The following is a 19998-nucleotide window of genomic DNA, read 5'->3' as shown; positions in this document are numbered from 1 at the left end:
AACCAATGGCCGTGCAGTTACACTGCGTTATTGAAAAAGGCTTCAGTTCAGGATAAAAAAGGACTTTTTCCCATAGCGTCTTAGCAGACGCAGTACTCGTTCCCGTATCTCAGGGAACCGAGGTTACGTTTGTAACAGAGTACATTTTCAACATTGATAGTAAGAAATGTTAATAACTGAGCAACTAATTCGCATTTTAGAATGATTTCTGAAGGATCACGTGACACTGCAGACTGGAGTAATAATGCAGAAAAATTCAGCTTTGCCATCACGGGAAAAAAACAAAATTAAAATATATTAAAATAGAAAACTGTTATTTTAAATTTAAAGACTTGTCATAGAGAAAATTAGCATAAATAAACCTTTAAATCTTCTTTTACCCTAACATTTTGAACATTTGTGCTATTAAAGAAAAAGAAAATCTTAGTATTAAAGTTTACTTTAGAGCCAAACCCTGACATGGCTCTGGCTTTGGCTCTAAAGTAAACTCTAAAGTGAGGGTGTGAGTCACTAGTGTGGTGAGAATATGGGTGGGTGGGATATCTGGGTCATCACAGAATAGATAATAAAAATGAAGCTTACTTTTTTGGGGACCATGTTGAATTTCTTTCTTCCCATTGCAATTTGTTTAGAGCTTTACTTTAGAGCCAAACCCTGACATGAGCGTGGGTGTGAGTCACTAGTGTGGTGAGAATATGGGTGGGTGGGATTTCACTGCCAGACTGAGCTGTTCTCTTACAGCTTCAGTACACCAAAGTCACCGTTTACTCTCCAAACACATCATGACATGAGCTCTTAACTTTAACAAGTGACATTAAACAAGTGTCTGCTCTGCCAGTATTCAGATCAGCATTAAACTCAGCCCGCCTGCCAGATGACAAAGCGCTTAACATGTGAGTCTGTCTGTGTGGCACTAACAGCCCAGCAGAGAGCAATAACATGCACAGACATATCAATACCGCCATCAAACCAACCATTCATTTCAGTGTCATAAAACGATTAAAGGAACATTCTTAATCTGTCATCTATTTTGCACATGTCTGACCTGTGGACTGAAAGACTCCGGGGTTGCACTGGCAGTACCGGGATGCAAACGCTTCCATCATTCTGTCGATCTTCTGGGCCTCACCAGGAAGTCTGAAACTCCAGAGAAACTGCCTGTGTGGAGACAGCAAAACCATCATAAAATTATTTGTGAGTGAATCTCAATAAGTCCAGGTCACATTTACCCTAAATCAAACTTTTATTTTATTTGGTTATTCATTTATTTTTTCCAGATCAGAATGGCAGTACCATAAATATTATCATTATGTATAAATACTTTACAATTTAATTAGTTTACAGTTTCTTTTATATTACAGTAATGAGTATTTTGGCATTGCATAAGAGATTAATCTGAGTTGAGAAAAGGATTTTAGGATCAACCCTATAAATGTCAGGAAAATTATGTGGAAAATATCCAAATGTAATACAGTATGTCAGGGATGAAAATGTCACTATGTTGATCACTCGGTACAAATACTATAAAGAAAAGGTTAAAGGCTTTAAAAACATTAAAATCCTTAGAAACTAATGAGAATTTAAGGTCTGTGAAGATTGTCAAGTATCTGGGTCATCACAAAATAGATAATAAAAATGAAGCTTACTTTTTTGGGGTCCATGTTGAATTTCTTTCTTCCCATTGCAATTTGTTTGTTTCTCTGTGTTGTTTTGCTGCAAATGGAAGTAAATATGTCTTAACAAATATCCCCTAATAAGAATGAAGGCAGACAAAGAACCTTTTGTATGATTTGCCTGTAGATACAAAGTACAACTTTAAACAAAGTGCAACACTAAAAACACTCTAAGGTGGCTAAACACTTTTAAAACAGTCCTGCTTATGGTCACAAGTTGTTGATTTATGAGCCTTATCTTGATATATATTTCTCTTATTTTAATTTCCCAGTGAGGTCCACTTATAATTATGATGTTAATCTTAAATATTTTGTCATGTTTCTCACATAATGGCCATCGATAAAAAAAATCACCATATCCCTCACACTTAACATCTTTATTTAATAAATATTCCAAAATGTTAACTACCAATAAGAGTGTAGTACTCCTAGCTCTGTTTAGCACAGTTTTACATGCTTATTGCATTCCGCAGATTTTCCTAAAAACTGGTGCGGAAAATGTGTAAATAATCCTATGGGTCTACTCAGGTGTTGTGGGTTTGCAGTAGTGTCAAATATAGTTTCAACTGCTGCATTCCTCAATAAGAGCCTCTTTGCAAAGTTCTGTCACATTGTGACATATTCATTAAACAATCTGCACTAAAATCAGCTGCTCACGATTAGGCTGAAATGATCCGTTATATTGCTAGAAACAAACCTCAGCCGTTAGTATCGAATGTTGCATCCTTCACAAAGATCTGCAGAGCTGCAGGTGCTACACAACATCATTTTTTTTACATACCGTTACCATTTTAACTCTTATCATTCTTCTTGGGCTGGATTCACAAAACACTTCTTAAAAAAGAAGTTAAGACATTTCGTAAGATAAATTCTTGAGAAATTATCAAATATTTCCTTAAGAACCTTTTTTTCTGACTGTAGGGTGTTTCTTATGGAAGCCCGTTTCCGCCACTGAATAAAAAATAAAAAAGCTTATTACGACTTTTTATCTCACAATTCTGACTTTTTTTCTTATAATTGCGTGATACAAACTCGCAATTGCGAGACATTAAGTCGCAACTGTGAGTTATAAAGTCAGAATTGCGAGATAAAAACTCGCAATTCTGACTTTTTTTTCTCACAATTGCGAGTTTATATCTCGCAATTCTGACTTTTTTTCTCACAATTTTGACTTTTTTTTCCGCAATTGCGAGTTATAAAGTCAGAATTGCGTGATATAAACTCGCAATTGCGAGTTAAAGTCCAATTTTGAGGGGAGGAAAAAGATTGGTATGTTCTCAGAATTGTGAGTTTATATCTCGCAGTTCTGACTTTATTTCTCAGAATTGCGAGTTTATATCTAACAATTATGACTTTTTAACTCGCAATTGCGAGTTTATATATCGCAATTATAAGAAAAAAAGTCCGAATTGTGCGATAAAAAGTCGCAATTACCTTTTTTATTTTTTATTTTTAACGGGCTTCCATAGTTTCTTGCCGAAGTCTCACAAGAACAACTCAATCAACTCAATGGAAAACACTTCAAAGGCTATGTCTTTCTTTAGAGTGAAAATGGTTTGTCTTAGGAACAATATTTAAATTTTTAAAACAAAAGAAAATAGCAGTTAAGATGAACTGTATTTTTAAGAATATTTCATAAATCCAGCCAATAGTGTTAAAGAATATACACTTACCTAACAGCATCTATCCTATATTATCTAAGTTTGTGAACACTCAGTAAGCATCAATGTCATAAACATTGGTGTGTGTTTAAATGTACTCATCACCTTTCATCACTTTTTATCTCATAAAATCAACAACAACAAAAAATTTATTCCGTATGACATGAAACTAAAAACTAAACTCTAAACACTTTGGGTTATTAAATGCTGGATATTCAACATCCATTTCCTCACACTGAGTCAATCCATCTTCCTGTAAGCACAATAAAAGACATAAGCACATGTCCTCTCCTCCGGTGTGTGAGCAGTGATGACCTATCAACCAGGCGACACATTCTGAATAGAGCGCTGAATGAATGTTTAGAAGAGGACAGATCAGTGCGGACACTCAGACAAAAGAGAGACAGGTGCAAATCTAAATGAGCTTCAGTTGGCCTGTAATGAAAAGGAAACATTTCAATCTCTCATAACTCACCTCTCACCCACACACGTGAGCTGCTCGATTTCTGTCATCACTTCAGCGATCTCAAACTTCAGCCGCTGTAAAACAGAGGCTCACATCAAACAGAAAACTCTATATGATACTCCTATAACCCAAATAGTGCACCATTCTGCTAACACCACCAAGATAATGGGTTTGATTCCCACCAACAAATGTGGAACTTGAATACAGTGTAAGTTACTTTGGATGAAACTGCCTGCCAAATGCATATTCAAATGTTCAAAAGCTATTTTACAAAAGAAGACCAAACAAAGTACTTTTTATGCTGCATTTGATGAAGACAAATAGAGGTTATGTGCAGATTGCAATACCTGCTCACTTATACATTAATAATACATTAAGAATAATATATTTTCTTTTAAAAATACAAATTAATTTTTACAAATAATCTTTTCAATTTTTGTAATACATTTTTTTATTTTTTTTATTAAAAGTTGTATTATTTTTTATTAAATCAATTATATTTTATTAATTCTATTAACCAATTTTCTTTCTTTTCAGCTACATTCTCACCTCAATATCATCAAGCAGTTCTTTTTTCCTGCGCCGTATGTTGGACAGCTCGTCTCTCTCCTCTAAGGGCAGATCTTCAGGGACTGTAACAAAACACAAGGGTAGGACAGCTGTAAACGTGTGTTTATATGAGCACTCGTCGTCTTAACATTGAAGGGCAGCAGAGCATAAAATATTAAAATCGGCAATAACGTGGGTAAGATGTTTCCCTCAGCATTCAAACTCCAGTCATACTATCTCCAGACTCTGTATAAATTATTGGAAAAATTTCTCAGCTATAAAATGAGAGATCCTCCATAAATATTCTTCTCAGACTTCTGATGAGTATTGGCATAAAAAGAGCCAAGGTTGTATGAACAATCTGAAAAGTGAGGGGAGGCACACTCAACAGCAGGCTCCTTCGAGATCCACTTTCCTGCAGATTTCTGCTCCAAACCTAATCAAACACACCTGAACGAGCTAATCAAGGTTTGCAGGATTACTAGAAAGTTACAGGCAGGAGAGTTTGATCGAGTTTGGAGCTAAACTCAGCAGAAAAGTGAATTTTGAGAGCCAGAGTTGACCCGGCCCTGTTCTAAAGCTTCATTGGGTAGGGAAGTCAAATTCAGCTAACAGCTTCTGCATTCTTTAAAAGGCTTTAGATAAACAAAGACGGTGCACTCACATTACTTATGAATGGGAGAAACACAAAATTCAATAAGGTGGAATAATTCCCGTCCTCTAAATAAAAGAGCCGATCGCCAATTGGTAAAGTCATCGCGTCACTGCAGCTGCTGTTAGGAGCATAAAAACTGTGAGTGCCCCGAGACGGATGTTAGGACTGCAAATGCGCATTGGCTGATTCAGCCTGAAATATAAGCTTTTTTAATGCTGTGTGAGCATAAGAAATGTTTATGGGGCAGTTCATGTCACATATTGTTGCTGATCTGAAATATGTCATTTAATTTAATCCAGATTTCCCCATTCAAGCAGATAGTGTGTGGTTTTGGATGCCTGAAATAGCTGTCTGGAGGCGTTGCAAATATGGCTGCCGAGTGAACAGACTTTCTTTGAAAGGGACTTTGATTCTTTTAGCCCACTGCAGATGTTGCCATTGACAGAGGCTTCTGCTCGGTCTTAAAGTGGTTGTTCTGTGTTGTATTTGGTTTTTCACACTATGACAATGCAAAACTTGACATGCAAGAAAAAATAAATAAATCGTGCGCACGATTTACTAATTCGTTCCCCCGATGTACTAAAACGTGCACACGATTACTATTTCATTCCCTCGATTTGCTAAATCGTGCACAAATTGAGGGAACGAATTAGTAAATTGTGCGCACAATTTATAAATCGAGGGAACGAATTAGTAAATCATGCGCACAATTTATAAATCGAGGGAACGAATTAGTAAATCATGCGCACAATTTATAAATCGAGGGAACGAATTAGTAAATCATGCGCACAATTTATAAATCGAGGGAACGAATTAGTAAATCATGCGCACAATTTATAAATCGAGGGAACGAATTAGTAAATCGTGTGCACAATTTATAAATCGAGGGAACGAAATAGTAATTCGTGCACACGATTTAGCCTACAATTTTTTTCCTGCATGCCATGTGCAGGGCTCCATACAAAAAAAAACTTTTAAAGTATGATTATCTCTCAAAGTGTGAGACAAACTTAGTTGGTTTACTAAATGATAATAGTTGCTAGAGCCCCTGCCAAAAACCTCCCACTTTGACACAAACTGACATGTAAAGTGACCAACAACATTTACCATTTTACAGTTTTTTACAATCATTCTTGCACTAATAACAGAACCTTCATGTAATTTTTCAAAACTCTAGACACAAAACTCAAAACAGTCATTATTTTTAACACAGGCTGTCCAATGTTCAAAACTTTGCATATTGCGCTCATATCTTTAAAGAAGCCTTGAATTTGCAGAAGCATTGGCTCAAAAAACTCATTTATTATGGAATATCATAGGATCATTACTTTAGATCAGCCACACACAAGATACCCATAGTTTCACTGTGTAGTTTTTAGTACAATCATTAAATATAGTTGTTGAAAACACATGATGCAGCTTTCATTATGGTTCTACACATTCATACACCATTGTAATAGACTAGAGAGAAAAGTACAGACACTTGAATCATTACAAAATTAGAAAATTATTAATGAAACAATCAACTCACAACAGTTTTTTCAAAAAACTTTAAATTAGAAAAAATTAGATAAGAAACAAAGATAAGAAAAAACTACAGTAGGCCTACAGTAAAATGTCAACTGGATTGTTCCTCACTGCTTGTGGATTTGGTCACAGGTTTTTATCCACATCATAATGGATGTTTTCATTAGCTAAATATCTTGGAAAATCTGTGTCTTCTGGCATGGCCAATACAGGCCTGACATTAGTCTCCTCCTGTGATATCATTGCATTGCATTTATGGCCTGGAGAAGAGGGGCTTGTTTGTGAGGGTGCCTATAATTGTGAACCTTCCACCTCCATGTGGATAAATATTCCTCAGTCGGGCTACAGTAAGCAAAGGGGAGTATGGGGTAAATACAAGGTAATAAACTGTGGATGGGCCTGAAACCATGATTGCTCTCAGTGCCGTCGCTAGGAATTCTGGGGCCATTGCACTGATTTTGCTATGGGGTCCCCTCAAAATCACATTCAGTGGGGGGTGGTCGGGCCCCCCAGCGAACATCATTCTGGGCCGCTCTCAACCTCTCCTCCATGTTAAAGCCTGCCTCACCCAAAAATATGAATGGTTTTCATCAGCTTCCAGCTCTATCACCCTCTAAAAAGACATTTATTGTAGGAAAAAACAAATACTCATAATGGATGTTTTCATTAGCTAAATATCTTGGAAAATCTGTATCTTCTGGCATGGCCAATACAGGCCTGACATTAGTCTCCTCCTGTGATATCATTGCATTGCATTTATGGCCTGGAGAAGAGGGGCTTGTTTGTGAGGGTGCCTATAATTGTGAACCTTCCACCTCCATGTGGATAAATATTCCTCAGTCGGGCTACAGTAAGCAAAGGGGAGTATGGGGTAAATACAAGGTAATAAACTGTGGATGGGCCTGAAACCATGATTGCTCTCAGTGCCGTCGCTAGGAATTCTGGGGCCATTGCACTGATTTTGCTATGGGGTCCCCTCAAAATCACATTCAGTGGGGGGTGGTCGGGCCCCCCAGCGAACATCATTCTGGGCCGCTCTCAACCTCTCCTCCATGTCATGGCCAGGTTAAAGCCTACCTTTTTCAAAAATATTAATGGTTTTCATCAGCTTCCAGCTCTATCACCCTCTAAAAAGACATTTATTGTAGGAAAAAACAAATACTGATAACAATGATATAGAATTTTTGGGGATTTTTTTTCTCCCAACAACAGGCATCTTGAAACTGATCATACCTGAACATACTCAGTCCTCAGTTGCTTCACTTTCATAATCTAAACATTTAATATTCTTAATAATTTTCCATAAAAACTATGCTTCAAGAGTAATGCAACAGTTATGTAGCATTTTGAGCAGTTGTATCAATTGATAGTTAGACCATTGTAATGAAATGAATAGACACTCAATGCAGATGTAATGTGTGAGTTGCATTTTGAAATAGTAATAATTTGATGTTAAGTTGTGTCATTTTGAACCGGTGATTTGGAATTTGCATTTGGAAAAAGTGTTAAGCGTTTTTCTGAGCGATCCTCGGTTGTGAATTATGTGTCTAGAGTTTTGAAAAATGACATGAAGGTTCTGTTATTAGTGCAAAAATTATTGTAAAAAAAACTGTATAACCTTGAGAACACCTGCATATTCCCATTTGTTTTCAAAGATATGAGGTCATGAACCTCAAAAACTTTGTAAAACCCAGAGACTAGTTCAGAAGCATTCATTGTAGTCTGTGTCTGACTTCGCACACTGTCAGAGTAGCTACTACATTTTAATGTGTTTGTTAAAAAATATGTTCTGTATTGTATGAGTGTAGTATAAATGCAATAAGAATGGACTACAACCAGCATGTTGGCATTTTCATGTTACTTCCCTGCCATTCACGACTGTTAATGAATTGTCCTTTGGATTTGCACTACAGAATCACGGCGGAAGTAGTAGGTCATCGGGAATTTGTATAGTACTAGCCAAACAAATAGGTGGTCGCAATTTCAGCAACATCTTGTCATTTAAGTGTTCAAAAGACATCAGGTAGTCCATGAATGGTCTATGTGGTTGTATGAGTGTAGTATAAATGCAATAAGAATGGACTACAACCAGCATGTTGGCATTTTCATGTTACTTCCCTGCCATTCACGACTGTTAATGAATTGTCCTTTGGATTTGCACTACAGAATCACGGCGGAAGTAGTAGGTCATCGGGAATTTGTATAGTACTAGCCAAACAAATAGGTGGTCGCAATTTCAGCAACATTTAAGTGTTCAAAAGACATCAGGTAGTCCATGAATGGTCTATGTGTGTGCCGTCAAGACTGAGAGAAAGAAATAACAACAGCCATGTTGTTGCAAAGGCCCTTTCACACTAAAAGTGAAACTAATAAGCCTCCCAATTTCAAGGTGTCAGTGAATAAATGGGAAATCAAAGTAACTGGGTTTACTTGTATGAAAAAGTAACTCAGATATTTTCTTGTAAATTTAAAAGTGTTACTTTTCTAGTTACTTGAAAAAAGTAATCCGATTATGTAACCCGTGTTACTTGTAATGAGTTACCCCCAACAATGCTCAAATGCATACAACACATATGAAATTAATCAAATATATCCACTTCATCTGCAATGAAGTGAAAGCACAGGTAAACGTGAACTAAGTTATGTAGCAGTCAGTATGTGTAACTGACAGCATCAATACTTCATATAATGCATTATGTTGTAAAGTGCTAAATGTAGTAATGCTTTATCTTAAAGTCTCTGAAACACTGAAAATTAATAACTAAGAAATAAGAAGCTAAGATACTCTTGTAACGCAATATTGTAATGCATTACTTTTAAAAGTAACTTTCCCCAACACTGCTGATTTTCATGTGCACTGTTTTGTGCATTATTGTCAACTACAGTAATATGCCATTCAGGCCTGTGTACAATGGACTAAAAATAAATGAATATGACACAACGATATTGGACAAAAAGTATTAAAACCAAAAAATGTGTAAACGCGAACACCAGCAGTGTTTGAGTTCACCATCAGGCTCCTCAGATTCTGCATGAAGATGGTTGAGATTCATTCAGCAGCCAGAGGAAGTAGGTCACTTCAGTATTTCTGCTGGAGCAGATTGTAGCGCTCGCCTGCTCTCTGCCAGCTTCCTGTACCCATTGCTTGGGAAGAGAAATCCCATCTGCATCACTCCACTAAGCTGCTTTGAATTTCATCTCCCATTTTCCCTTCACATTCAGTTGCCAATTGCTAAAACCCTTTCTAGGCCAAAAAAACATGAAAAGATACTGAACATTTATTTCAAAGCTTTCTGATGGCCTGGGACATCTATAGAGGGGTGACTACGGCGAACTCCGAAAACAAGGGTTCATGGAAACAATGAATGTTTTCCATAAAGACAAAAATTATGACACTAACCAAGTCCTGGCTGCACACAATGGTTTCTGGGTTCTCTTTGTCAGCGTGCATAAAGCAGCATTTATTGAGTGATCCCCCACAGGCAAACCTACGTCTACAGCACAGAAATCCTACATCATCTGAGAGAATTCCCATGCTGGAATAAAAGAGGCAAATGTCTTCGGTTGTTGGCCTATTGCACTCAGTGACAAACCCCCACTGTGTGTTAGTGAGAGCACACACAGGAAGCACGGGGTAATTTGATATCACTGTGGCTCTAATGCATTAAACATGACCTATAACCCAACAAGGGGAAAAGGAAACTTGCGTGGCAAAAAATGTGCTTTCTTAATTGTGACATTGGCATGTCAAGTGTGTGAATTTAAATACAATCATATACGTCAGTTTAAGCCCAATACAGCCAGTGCATCATTAAAACCTGCATTTATTATTGGAGTTTAATGAGGCCAGCATCACTGTACTGTAACAGCACCCTTTTCACTAGATTTGTATTGAGAAACGTTTATAAACCTGTTGCCAAAAAAAGGAAAAACTGTAACAATTCCCTGTGGTTTTATAAATAAAAGTTTGATGGTTTAACGTTTGAAAATGAAGAAATTTAGAGTCAAGGCAACTGCTTGGCTATATTATTGCCTAGTGATATTAAAAGTTGGATACATAATAATACACCATTCCTGACCTGCATACAGTACACTCACATAGTTATATATAGCCAATCTCGGGTTTGTGAATGTTTATATTGTTGCAAAAAGTGAACTATATTATTGCATAACGCTTTAAAAAATCTTTTGGGATATATAAGTATGTCCTTCTTTATCAGCATACATTCAGTCACGTATGGCAATAGATAGCAAATCTCAATTGTTTGATTGTTTGATTATCATAGCACAACTAAATTACTGCCCGGCTCTAATCTGCTAAATGCAACTATAAAGCATTTATATATTAATATATTATAATATTAACATCGCGATCTTCTGTAAAGCTGCTTTGAAACTATGTGTATTGTGGAAAGTGCTATACAAAAAAATAAAAATAAATAAATAATAATAAAAAATTGACTTGGCGTGGTATTGTGATTTTAGTGGAACTGTACAATTTATTCAATACTTGATTTTTTTATATTATTTTACAATAGTGTTATTATAATAGTTCTATTTTTATTGTTTTATATTATATTTAATGATAATATTTATAATAATAATAACATCTAGTGGCAACCCAGAACACCCTAGCAACCACACAGAGACACCCTGGCAATTATGGAAGCCTGTTTCTGCCACTAAATAAACATTTTTAAAAAGGTCATGACTCATTGAGACTTTTTATCTCAAAATTCTGACTTTTTTTTTTTTTTTCTCAGAATTGCGTGATATAAGTGAGATATAAAATCGCAATTGTGAGAGTGTATGGATACAGGACATTTCCACACTTACAAAAAACATGTAGTTCTCTATCATAGTAAGCACACAGCGCAACGTCTTAAATCTCACAGTATATGCAGTACGTACCATCACTCTCTTCCCATATCATTTGTTCTTTATGCGGCACAGTAGTCATTTCTCAAAGCGGACCACATTGGAAACTGTCAGAAGAATGATTTCCCCAGGGAAACTGAAGTATTCAGAAACAGGCGCGATGTGTGGGCTAGACTGCGTTTATTCCACTGCTCTCAAAACACACTACACACATAATTTGCATACTTCTACAGACCAACTGTTCAGGTAAAACCAGTTCAGCCACCTCTGCTCTGAAACGACATCAGTGTCTTGTGCATTCAACCATCACGAGTGTTCAGCTTGATGGTAAAACTCCCCATATATTCACCAAGTTCAAGTTTCATCAGGAAGTGTGGAGCTGAGTTTGTTAAAATGTTACATGAGACAGTAAATGGAGACAGTACAGGCTTATTAAGTTTTAAGACAATCTGCTTTGTATTTAGATTTAGTGCTTTGTTTAAAGAAGTATCATTTTTAGCACCCCCCTAGCAACAACCACATAAAACATCCCAGCAATCACATAGTAACATGCTAAAAAGCACTCAGCACCTTTGTGCAACTACATTAGCAAAGTAGAACATAGTAACTGCATAGCAACATCTTCGGTACAGCAACTCTGGCGACCTCCCACAACACCCTATAGCAAAACGTTAAAAAACACCCCAAAAATGATACCATAATATGGTCAAATTTTGCAGGGGGAACCAACACATGCTTCATTTATTGTGTATAGTCACTGGAGTTAAAATTATGTTTGTTATTGTTACCTGTGATGCGATCTCTTTACTTTATTTACTCATACTGACACAATTGTTTGCTATGGATATCATCAATATAACTTGACATAATGGGACTGTTTACACTCGATTGGGAGTGGCACCTGAATCTGAGCTGGTTTCAATGATGAGTCACAAACTTTATTTATAGTCAGACAACAAGGGGAAGTTAAGTTTGTTTACAGGACTGCACCTTGAACTCACTACAAACAAACAAACAAACAAATGCTGACTAGCTTTACTCACTGCATAAATTATTGTGGGTTTTGTTTGTTTATTTATTTTTTGGTGTTTTTTGTTTTGTTTTGCTTTTTTGCTAGTACTTAAAATATGATGCATACTTTAAAAAGACATAACAATAAACATTAAGGTTTTTCAAAGTCATCTTTATTTATAGTAAACTAAATATTGACTAACAAAATGTTTTTGGTTTTATCTTAATGAATGTTATACTATAGTATAGCTAATTTAGCATTTGTCTATGGTTCAATTAAGTTGTAAAAAGCTAAATTATACTGACCTACATTAAATAACATTTTAAAGAAAACTGTAGTTTCTGGCATGCTCTGCATGCGATCAAACGACTGTTGAAAACCATTTGAAATTTGTGTCAGCACGTCATAAATAAAACCCGGCAGCAGTTTCCTTGCCGCGCCGCTCACGTCCGTAGACACGGTGTAACATTGGTTTTGCTTTGTTTCACAGAACTAATCGTTGCCTGGGTTGCGTACGTATATGTGGGGCAGAGCTATCAAAATAGGGGCAAGACCCTTTTGGGGTAGGGGCGTGTTTGTTTTGGTGATTTCAAATATCAACATTGGCTACCAGAAATCGCTTACTCTGCCTTTAATGGGCGAGTAACAATGTTGAAATATTATGATGTAAGTATTATATTTGTGTTTTTGAGTAAGATGGGAAAAGGGGGATATTTGATAGTGTTTAATATTACATTTTGAACAATTTCACTTACACTGGGTCACAACTGTGGTGAAGAGTGGAGTTTTTGTGTAAGGACAGGTACATAAAGAGTGTGTTGTTTTACTTCAGGGGCAGATTTAGCATTTAGCTTGTGTTAGTGTCTTGATCAAAAGCATAATGTCGCTAGCTCACGGGACATTCCCTTATGGGGCTCACACCAGCAATGAACCCGTTTACAGGTCCAAAAGCCTTAACCACTAAATCTGCCAAATCTGATGAAAAGATCTGGAGTTTTGTTCATTCTGGGGATGATACTCCAGCCTCTGTTATTGCCATATGTGAATCTGCACAGATCATTAGTCTGGGAAAGTCGTCTGACACAAAGAAAACATGTTATTGTGTTCTGTCTCTTTTTTTTTCGTTGTTCAGAAAGAAAAGTTTCAGCATAAATTTTAGCGAAGAGGATATAGATCTAAGAATTATATTTTGACAGCTGCATTGAGAAATGATACATGAGTTTGATATGTTATTTTTTCTTAAATATGAATGCTAAACGAGATGTTGTTTACCTGTGCAAAACAGGTGTTGTGTGTGGTTGCGAGGGGTTGATGTCCTGTGCTTTTCATAGCATGTTGTACTAAAGTTGCTATAGGGTGTTCTGGCTTTTTAGAAAAGTAATAGCACAACAAGCCACACAAAATGGAATATCATTCATGTCTGCAGCACAAATGGTGCGGGACGGCTGAAGTTCTTAGGGTTAGGAGTTTGTTTAATCACTAACCTTAACTACAAGCAATTGTGATAGTGATGCTTGACTTAGCAAACACAACTAACTCCTTAAATATATTTTTGACCCTTTCCTGCCGCAAAGTTGATTTTACAATCTGCATCTCTGTTCTGTATTAATATTCCATGAAGTTGTTTTTTTTTTCACAGTGCTCCACTTGAAACAGAAGGCACATTTGAAAAACAGCAGTGCGTATCTCCTTTAGGTGCTTCTTATATTTAAGAATGAAACACAAACAAAACCTCCAAGTTGATTGAATTCACCCACTCCACACGTAACTCAATAAAACCTCACTCCAGAAGAAACACAATGCCTTATTCATCGCCTGCATTTCACGCTGACATCTTGAGTCCTTTTCGAAAATGGTTTTAAAAAGAAAGCTTCCTTTTCATTTAGCAGATAAGAAAATATCCCGATGCCCCTATTTTTTAGCTCATCCTGTGTCATACTCCCGTTCACAAATTAGATTAGTATTTTTGGCAGAGGCTCTTTGCTGTTTCTCATTGAATTAGTGGTTTGCCTGCATTTGATTGCTGGTGCTGGTTTTGCAGCATCTGGGTTAATAATGTGAGTAAAGTTTAAGCTCAGTACAGCTGCATAAATGATCAGCTCCGGCTCCATGAGCTTCCATGCAGCACATTTCTGCATCCTACTAGCATCTATCACAATCTGCATGAGGACGATAAATAGGCAAGTTGTGCCATTAGATTAGCAGACACTTCACTGTGAACCTGATGGAAGTAAGATGGACTAGCTGACAACATTTTCCTGAACATTGTGTCAAGTAATTCTTTTAGAACAAATACAAATTAATAGGGATGTAACGATTCACTCAACTCACGATTCGATTCACGATTTTATTTAATTTTTTTACTAAATGAGATTTAAGACAAATTATAAATTAAATGTGTCCTTTTATTATTGCTTGGACAAAATGCTGCACATTTCTTAATAATAATATACTAATATAGCACTTGCATATTATTGCTAAAGACAGTAAGTTCCCCTCAGACATACATTCATATAAACTCCTACAACTAAATGAATCACGATTTGTTCGGCATTTCAACCGATTTGAATCGTCACATATTTTAATCGATTTTCAACTGGCTCGCGGTTAATCGTTACATCCCTACAAATTAACTATCTAAATCTAAGGCTGCATCCGAAAACTTAGGCAGCTGGCTTGCTGCCTCGCTGCAGTATGAGGCAATGACTTTGCAGGCAGCGTTTTTGCACGAAGGCACCTCATGAAACTGATTTTGGACAGGCTTCTGAGGCAGCGTAACGCTTTAATTATCTACAACAAAATAGAACAAGTTTTTGTGATAACTAAACGAATATTTAATTACTATAATACTGATTTCTCGCTAGAAATAACATCAAAAGTGCAAAAAGTTAGTCAGAAACATACATTTAAACACAAACTGACCACCAAATGCTACTTTCAGACGTCATCTTTATTTTTTTAGCTCAACCGTCATGGAATGGAACGCACAGGATTGTGGGATATCAAAGGCAGCGAAGGATACATCTATGCTGCCTTCAAAATTCGATCAGAAGAAGGTACCTCCAGAGACCGGAAGTGAAGCAGAATTTGTATTCGGACGTGCCTTGATGCCTTCATGCCTTGAAATGCTGCCTCCGAAGGCAGCATTTTAGAGCTTTCAGACTCAGCCCATGTTTCTAGCATGATTAGCATGTTGCTAGTATATTATTAGCATGATTGGCATGTTAGCATGTTTTAACATGTTAGCATTATTTAATACATTGCTAGCATGTTTTAGCACATTGATACCATGATTAGCATGTTGCTAACTTGAATTAGTACATTGATAGCATGTCACAAACTGACCACCAAACACAACTTTCAGACGCCATCTTTATTTTTTAGCTCAACCGTCACGGAATGGAACGCACAGGATTGTGGGATATCAAAGGCAGCGAACGATACATCTATACTGTCTTCAAAATTCGATCAGAAGAAGGTACCTCCGGAGACAGGAAGTAAAGCAGAATTTGGATTCGGACGTGCCTTGCTGCCTTCTTGCCTTAGAATGCTGCCACCGAAGGGAGCATTTTAGAGTGTTCGGACGCAGCCAATGCCATTTTAACATCGGTCTTTCCATTCATGCTCATTCAGATGCATATTGCACATGATTGGAAAATTAAAACAATTTCAGGGCATAAGGAAGTAAAGTCATGATAACAAAGTAGCAGACTGCAAATTTTTATTAGTGGCAAAAAAATCAAAATATCTATCAGTTTATTCCAAATAATGATCTTTAAAATAGCATCATATGACCCCTTTAAAATGTAAATAAGATTTCAGATTTAGTCCACAGATTAGAGTTTAGAGAATACTGTGTTGATTTCAATGAGGATGACTGCATTGCAATGAGTATGTAGACGAAACCACAAGGGTTAGCAAAGTAATATAATCAGATTACTTTTTGATACTTTTAGATTACTTTTGACCTAACTTGTTTATCACATTGATTTAAATAGGATAATCGATAACAACTTTGATTGAGGAACACATATTCACTAGTTTCCCTCAATAAACTCCTTATTAGCTGCTTATTAATAGTTAGTAAGATAGTTGTTAAGTTTTGTTATGATGTAGGATTAAGGGATCTAAAATATGCTCATGCTGAATAAGACATTAATATGTTCTTTTTAAGTACTAATAAACAGCCAATATGCTATTAATATGCATGCTAGTAAACAACTAGTTAATAGTGAGAATCGGTCCTTAAAATGAAGTGTTACTCGATAATCTCGTACCATATTTATATAAAAATACTAAGAGAAAGAAAACACATTCTATTCGTTGTTATTAACAATGTGAAGTGCATTAAACAAAATTACATTACATTCAGGTTGCCTAAACTGGGGTTTGTATAGGAACCGCAGCAGGTTTGCGAATTTAATGAAAAGCTAATAATTAATCATAGAAATGTCAAATTAAATCATTTTAAAATAACAACAATCAAAGTAATCAAAATATGTACTTATGTAATCAATCAAAAGTAACTGTACTCTGATTACGAGTATTTTAAAATATAATACAATCTAATTACAAGTACAAGTACAATTTTTGGAATCTGATTATTTAATCCAGATTAGATGTAATCAGTTACTATCCAGCACTGTACATCTCAAATAGAAATGAACTGTGGTTGGTTTGTTGATTTATATGTAAGATAATCTTTTCCTGTCTAAGTAGGCACTCCTTGGCCAGAATAACCAGCAAAAAGGACCAGACTTTAAGTCAATAGTCATACGCCTGCCTACACAAAACTAAGTTCAGAGGGACCTCAGTTCTACCTGCCTGGATACCATCTAACCTTGTTGTGCCTCAATTTTTAATCTATTAAATACAGTGGCTCTCAATGATAATAACATTTCTGAGTGACACCATTAAATCCAGATTATCATCAGGATTTCATCTCTCATCTCCTTCTATGGAATGAATCCAATCAAATATAAAATCTCCTTGTCCATCAAGGCAAATCTGAGGTGCAGTGTGATATGGAGCGGCATCAGTGCCGCCCATAGGATGAGACAGTGAGACCTCTGAGGCCTGCAATGACTCAGACAGGAAATGAGTTTAGAGCTTGATTCCAGCCGTCTGATAGAGAGCCATGAATGAGACAACACGGACTGCTGGACACCTAACAGGCCTGTTTATACTGGCCCCATCTGTCCAGACACCACATCTGGATGTGAGGGTGGGGATGTACTCTGTTGTATGACAGGGGGATGCAAAGACAAAATCACTCTGTCGCATTATTATGGTTGAAACGTGGGCGATGAGGACTGAGCGTCCGGTCCTGGCAGCTCTTTATTGTGCCATAAGACATTCTTCAGTCGGTCTGACACTTGTGTTTTATTCATTCCTTGTGAACTGAATTCCTTTAGCCGGAATTTTCTTGGGACTTTGGGGTTTAATTATAAACTATGGAGAGGCCGTTGTTAGTTTAAGTCCAGCTGTGGAGATGTAAAGGAAGAGAACTGGGCCAGTGATGAGGTGTTTAAATGAAGATAATCGGAGACACATTTCAATAATCTCTAAGATGTTTTACAAATGGAAGCTCTGGGACAATAGCTGCTGTGTGGCTCCCAGTGGCTTACTACTTGTGTAATTAATGCTACTTAATTATTATTATAAATTTTTTTTTAATCTAATCTTATTATTACAATAACATTTATTTGATTTAGTTTTTTTTCTCTCTCTCTCGCTCTCTCTTTTTTGCTTTCATCAGAATATCAGACAAATTCAATAGTAATTACCATTACATTTTAATACTTTATACCAGTATTTCCCAAACGGGGTTTTTTGAGGTAACTGTTCAGGGAAACTGTTCAATTGAATATATAACATTAAAATAAACAAATGGGCTGGCTGCACAATTAGTAGGCCTAAATAAAACTAAAATAGCAATATATCTGATAAAAGATTTAATTAAATAAGCATACACTAAGTTGCACTGCCTGTTTCAGACTGTGTTTTCAGAACGGCTTGATGATGAACTGCATCTCTGCAAGCGCTGTGAGTTTAGGAACTTCATTTACATTCACACTTGCAGAATTTCTGACATTTTTGTCGACAGAAGCATTTCATCAATATTCTGCCAAAAGGATTTGACATGTTAATATGAATAATTTAATGCATAAATAATTGCATTGCAACTTGTAGTTAGTTGTGTTGGTTCTTGTAAAGAGTAAACTAAGTGTGAAAACCCTTAAAAGTATCTATTTCTTCATTCTTTGTGTCTGGATGTCTCAGACATGAAATGACATGTCATATTACAGTTCAAACTTCAATAATAATATGTGACAAAATAATGGCACTATAATTTTTTTGGGCCAATTCGTGCAGCTCTCTTTATATAAATATGTTTAAAATAAAACTATGCAAAAGAAGATTAGATATTTCATCTGTTTACTTGCATGTCATGCAAACCTTAACCGGCAGCAGACAACCATGCAGAACATGCAAATATTTATTTAAATATTAACATATTTTATGTACCTTAAGCAGTTTGGCTGACAAACATGTTTTGAAACCCCTGTAAACAACTACCTAAATAGCTTTAATTAAAAAAATCAACAACATCAACCTTTTCAATATTTACTTATTTCTAAAATGTTTTCTTGAGAATATGCAAAATGTGTCGTGGGCCCCTACTTATTTTTTCAACCCTGTCACACTTTGATATCCGCTTATGGTAATAATAGTTTGATCTCTGATAAGTTATTTGTGACCACATGGTTCAGACAGAAATGTATTTCTCTTACAGTCGTCACACTTGACCTCAAACTCATTATTTCAACTCTGTTATGAAAAAATAAAGATTAAAAAAAAAAAGTTTTTGTGCCAAAGGACAAGTATAATGGTGTGCTACAATAACATCAAGGTGTCACATTACACAAATCAAAACGTTTTGAAAGAGAAATGTTGTGGATATTATCATTTATACTGTGAGATTTATTACAGGGTACACTGAATCTGTGTCACGGTGCCTACTGTGAGGAGTGAGGAATGAGGAAACGAGGGATTTCACACAGAACAGTCTTTAATTATCCAAATGAGGAAACACAGGGTACCCAGCTAACAAAATTACGTGACTGTTACGTAACTGCAACATAATCTGGTGACCAAAGTTCCGTCGTGGCGTGGCAACCAGAAAAGTGAAATTCCCAGTTTCCTCGCCACAACGTAACTTTATGACGTTGCCAGTTAGTAACTGCGACATCGTGGTAACGTCGTGGATCAATAGTTGTGTGCTGGTAAAAAAAAACAGTAAAATACACCCAAATTAATAATAAAAACACAGGATGTACAGCGAAATATGAATGAAAGCATTCAAGACGTTCCGTGCTCGGCATCATTATAAACAGATATGCTATGCTAGCGTAATATTTGCTAGCAGACATTTCAGATAATTAAAGAAAGATACCATAACCAGAGAGGTATAAATATTAACAAAAGTACTTAAAGTAGACTGTGGGTAATGTTACTCAACCAATCTGTCGCAGTTGTTGAACTTTTTTTTTTGTATAATTGATGAGAAACAGAGA

General features: G+C 36.2%; 1 protein-coding gene across 1 annotated transcript in view; it reads right to left on the bottom strand.

Moving 5' to 3' along the window:
• LOC107729204 (cytohesin-3-like) overlaps nt 1-11511 on the bottom strand; it is a 38512-nt gene extending 27001 nt beyond the window's left edge. The window contains exons 1-6 of the mRNA XM_016539634.1: nt 11443-11511; nt 4350-4432; nt 3810-3874; nt 1647-1713; nt 1517-1521; nt 1046-1158 (exon numbers count right to left, since the gene is read on the bottom strand). Of these exons, the coding sequence (XP_016395120.1) occupies nt 1046-1158; nt 1517-1521; nt 1647-1713; nt 3810-3874; nt 4350-4432; nt 11443-11491 (382 nt within the window). The 5' untranslated portion in view covers nt 11492-11511. The remainder of the gene's footprint in view (nt 1-1045; nt 1159-1516; nt 1522-1646; nt 1714-3809; nt 3875-4349; nt 4433-11442) is intronic.
• Between the last annotated feature and the right edge of the window lie 8487 nt (nt 11512-19998).

This window comes from Sinocyclocheilus rhinocerous, unplaced genomic scaffold, assembly GCF_001515625.1.
Source record: "Sinocyclocheilus rhinocerous isolate Xijiao unplaced genomic scaffold, SAMN03320098_v1.1 scaffold1630, whole genome shotgun sequence".
Classification (NCBI taxonomy): Eukaryota; Metazoa; Chordata; class Actinopteri; order Cypriniformes; family Cyprinidae; genus Sinocyclocheilus; species Sinocyclocheilus rhinocerous.
This window is presented reverse-complemented; position numbering and strand designations above follow the sequence as displayed.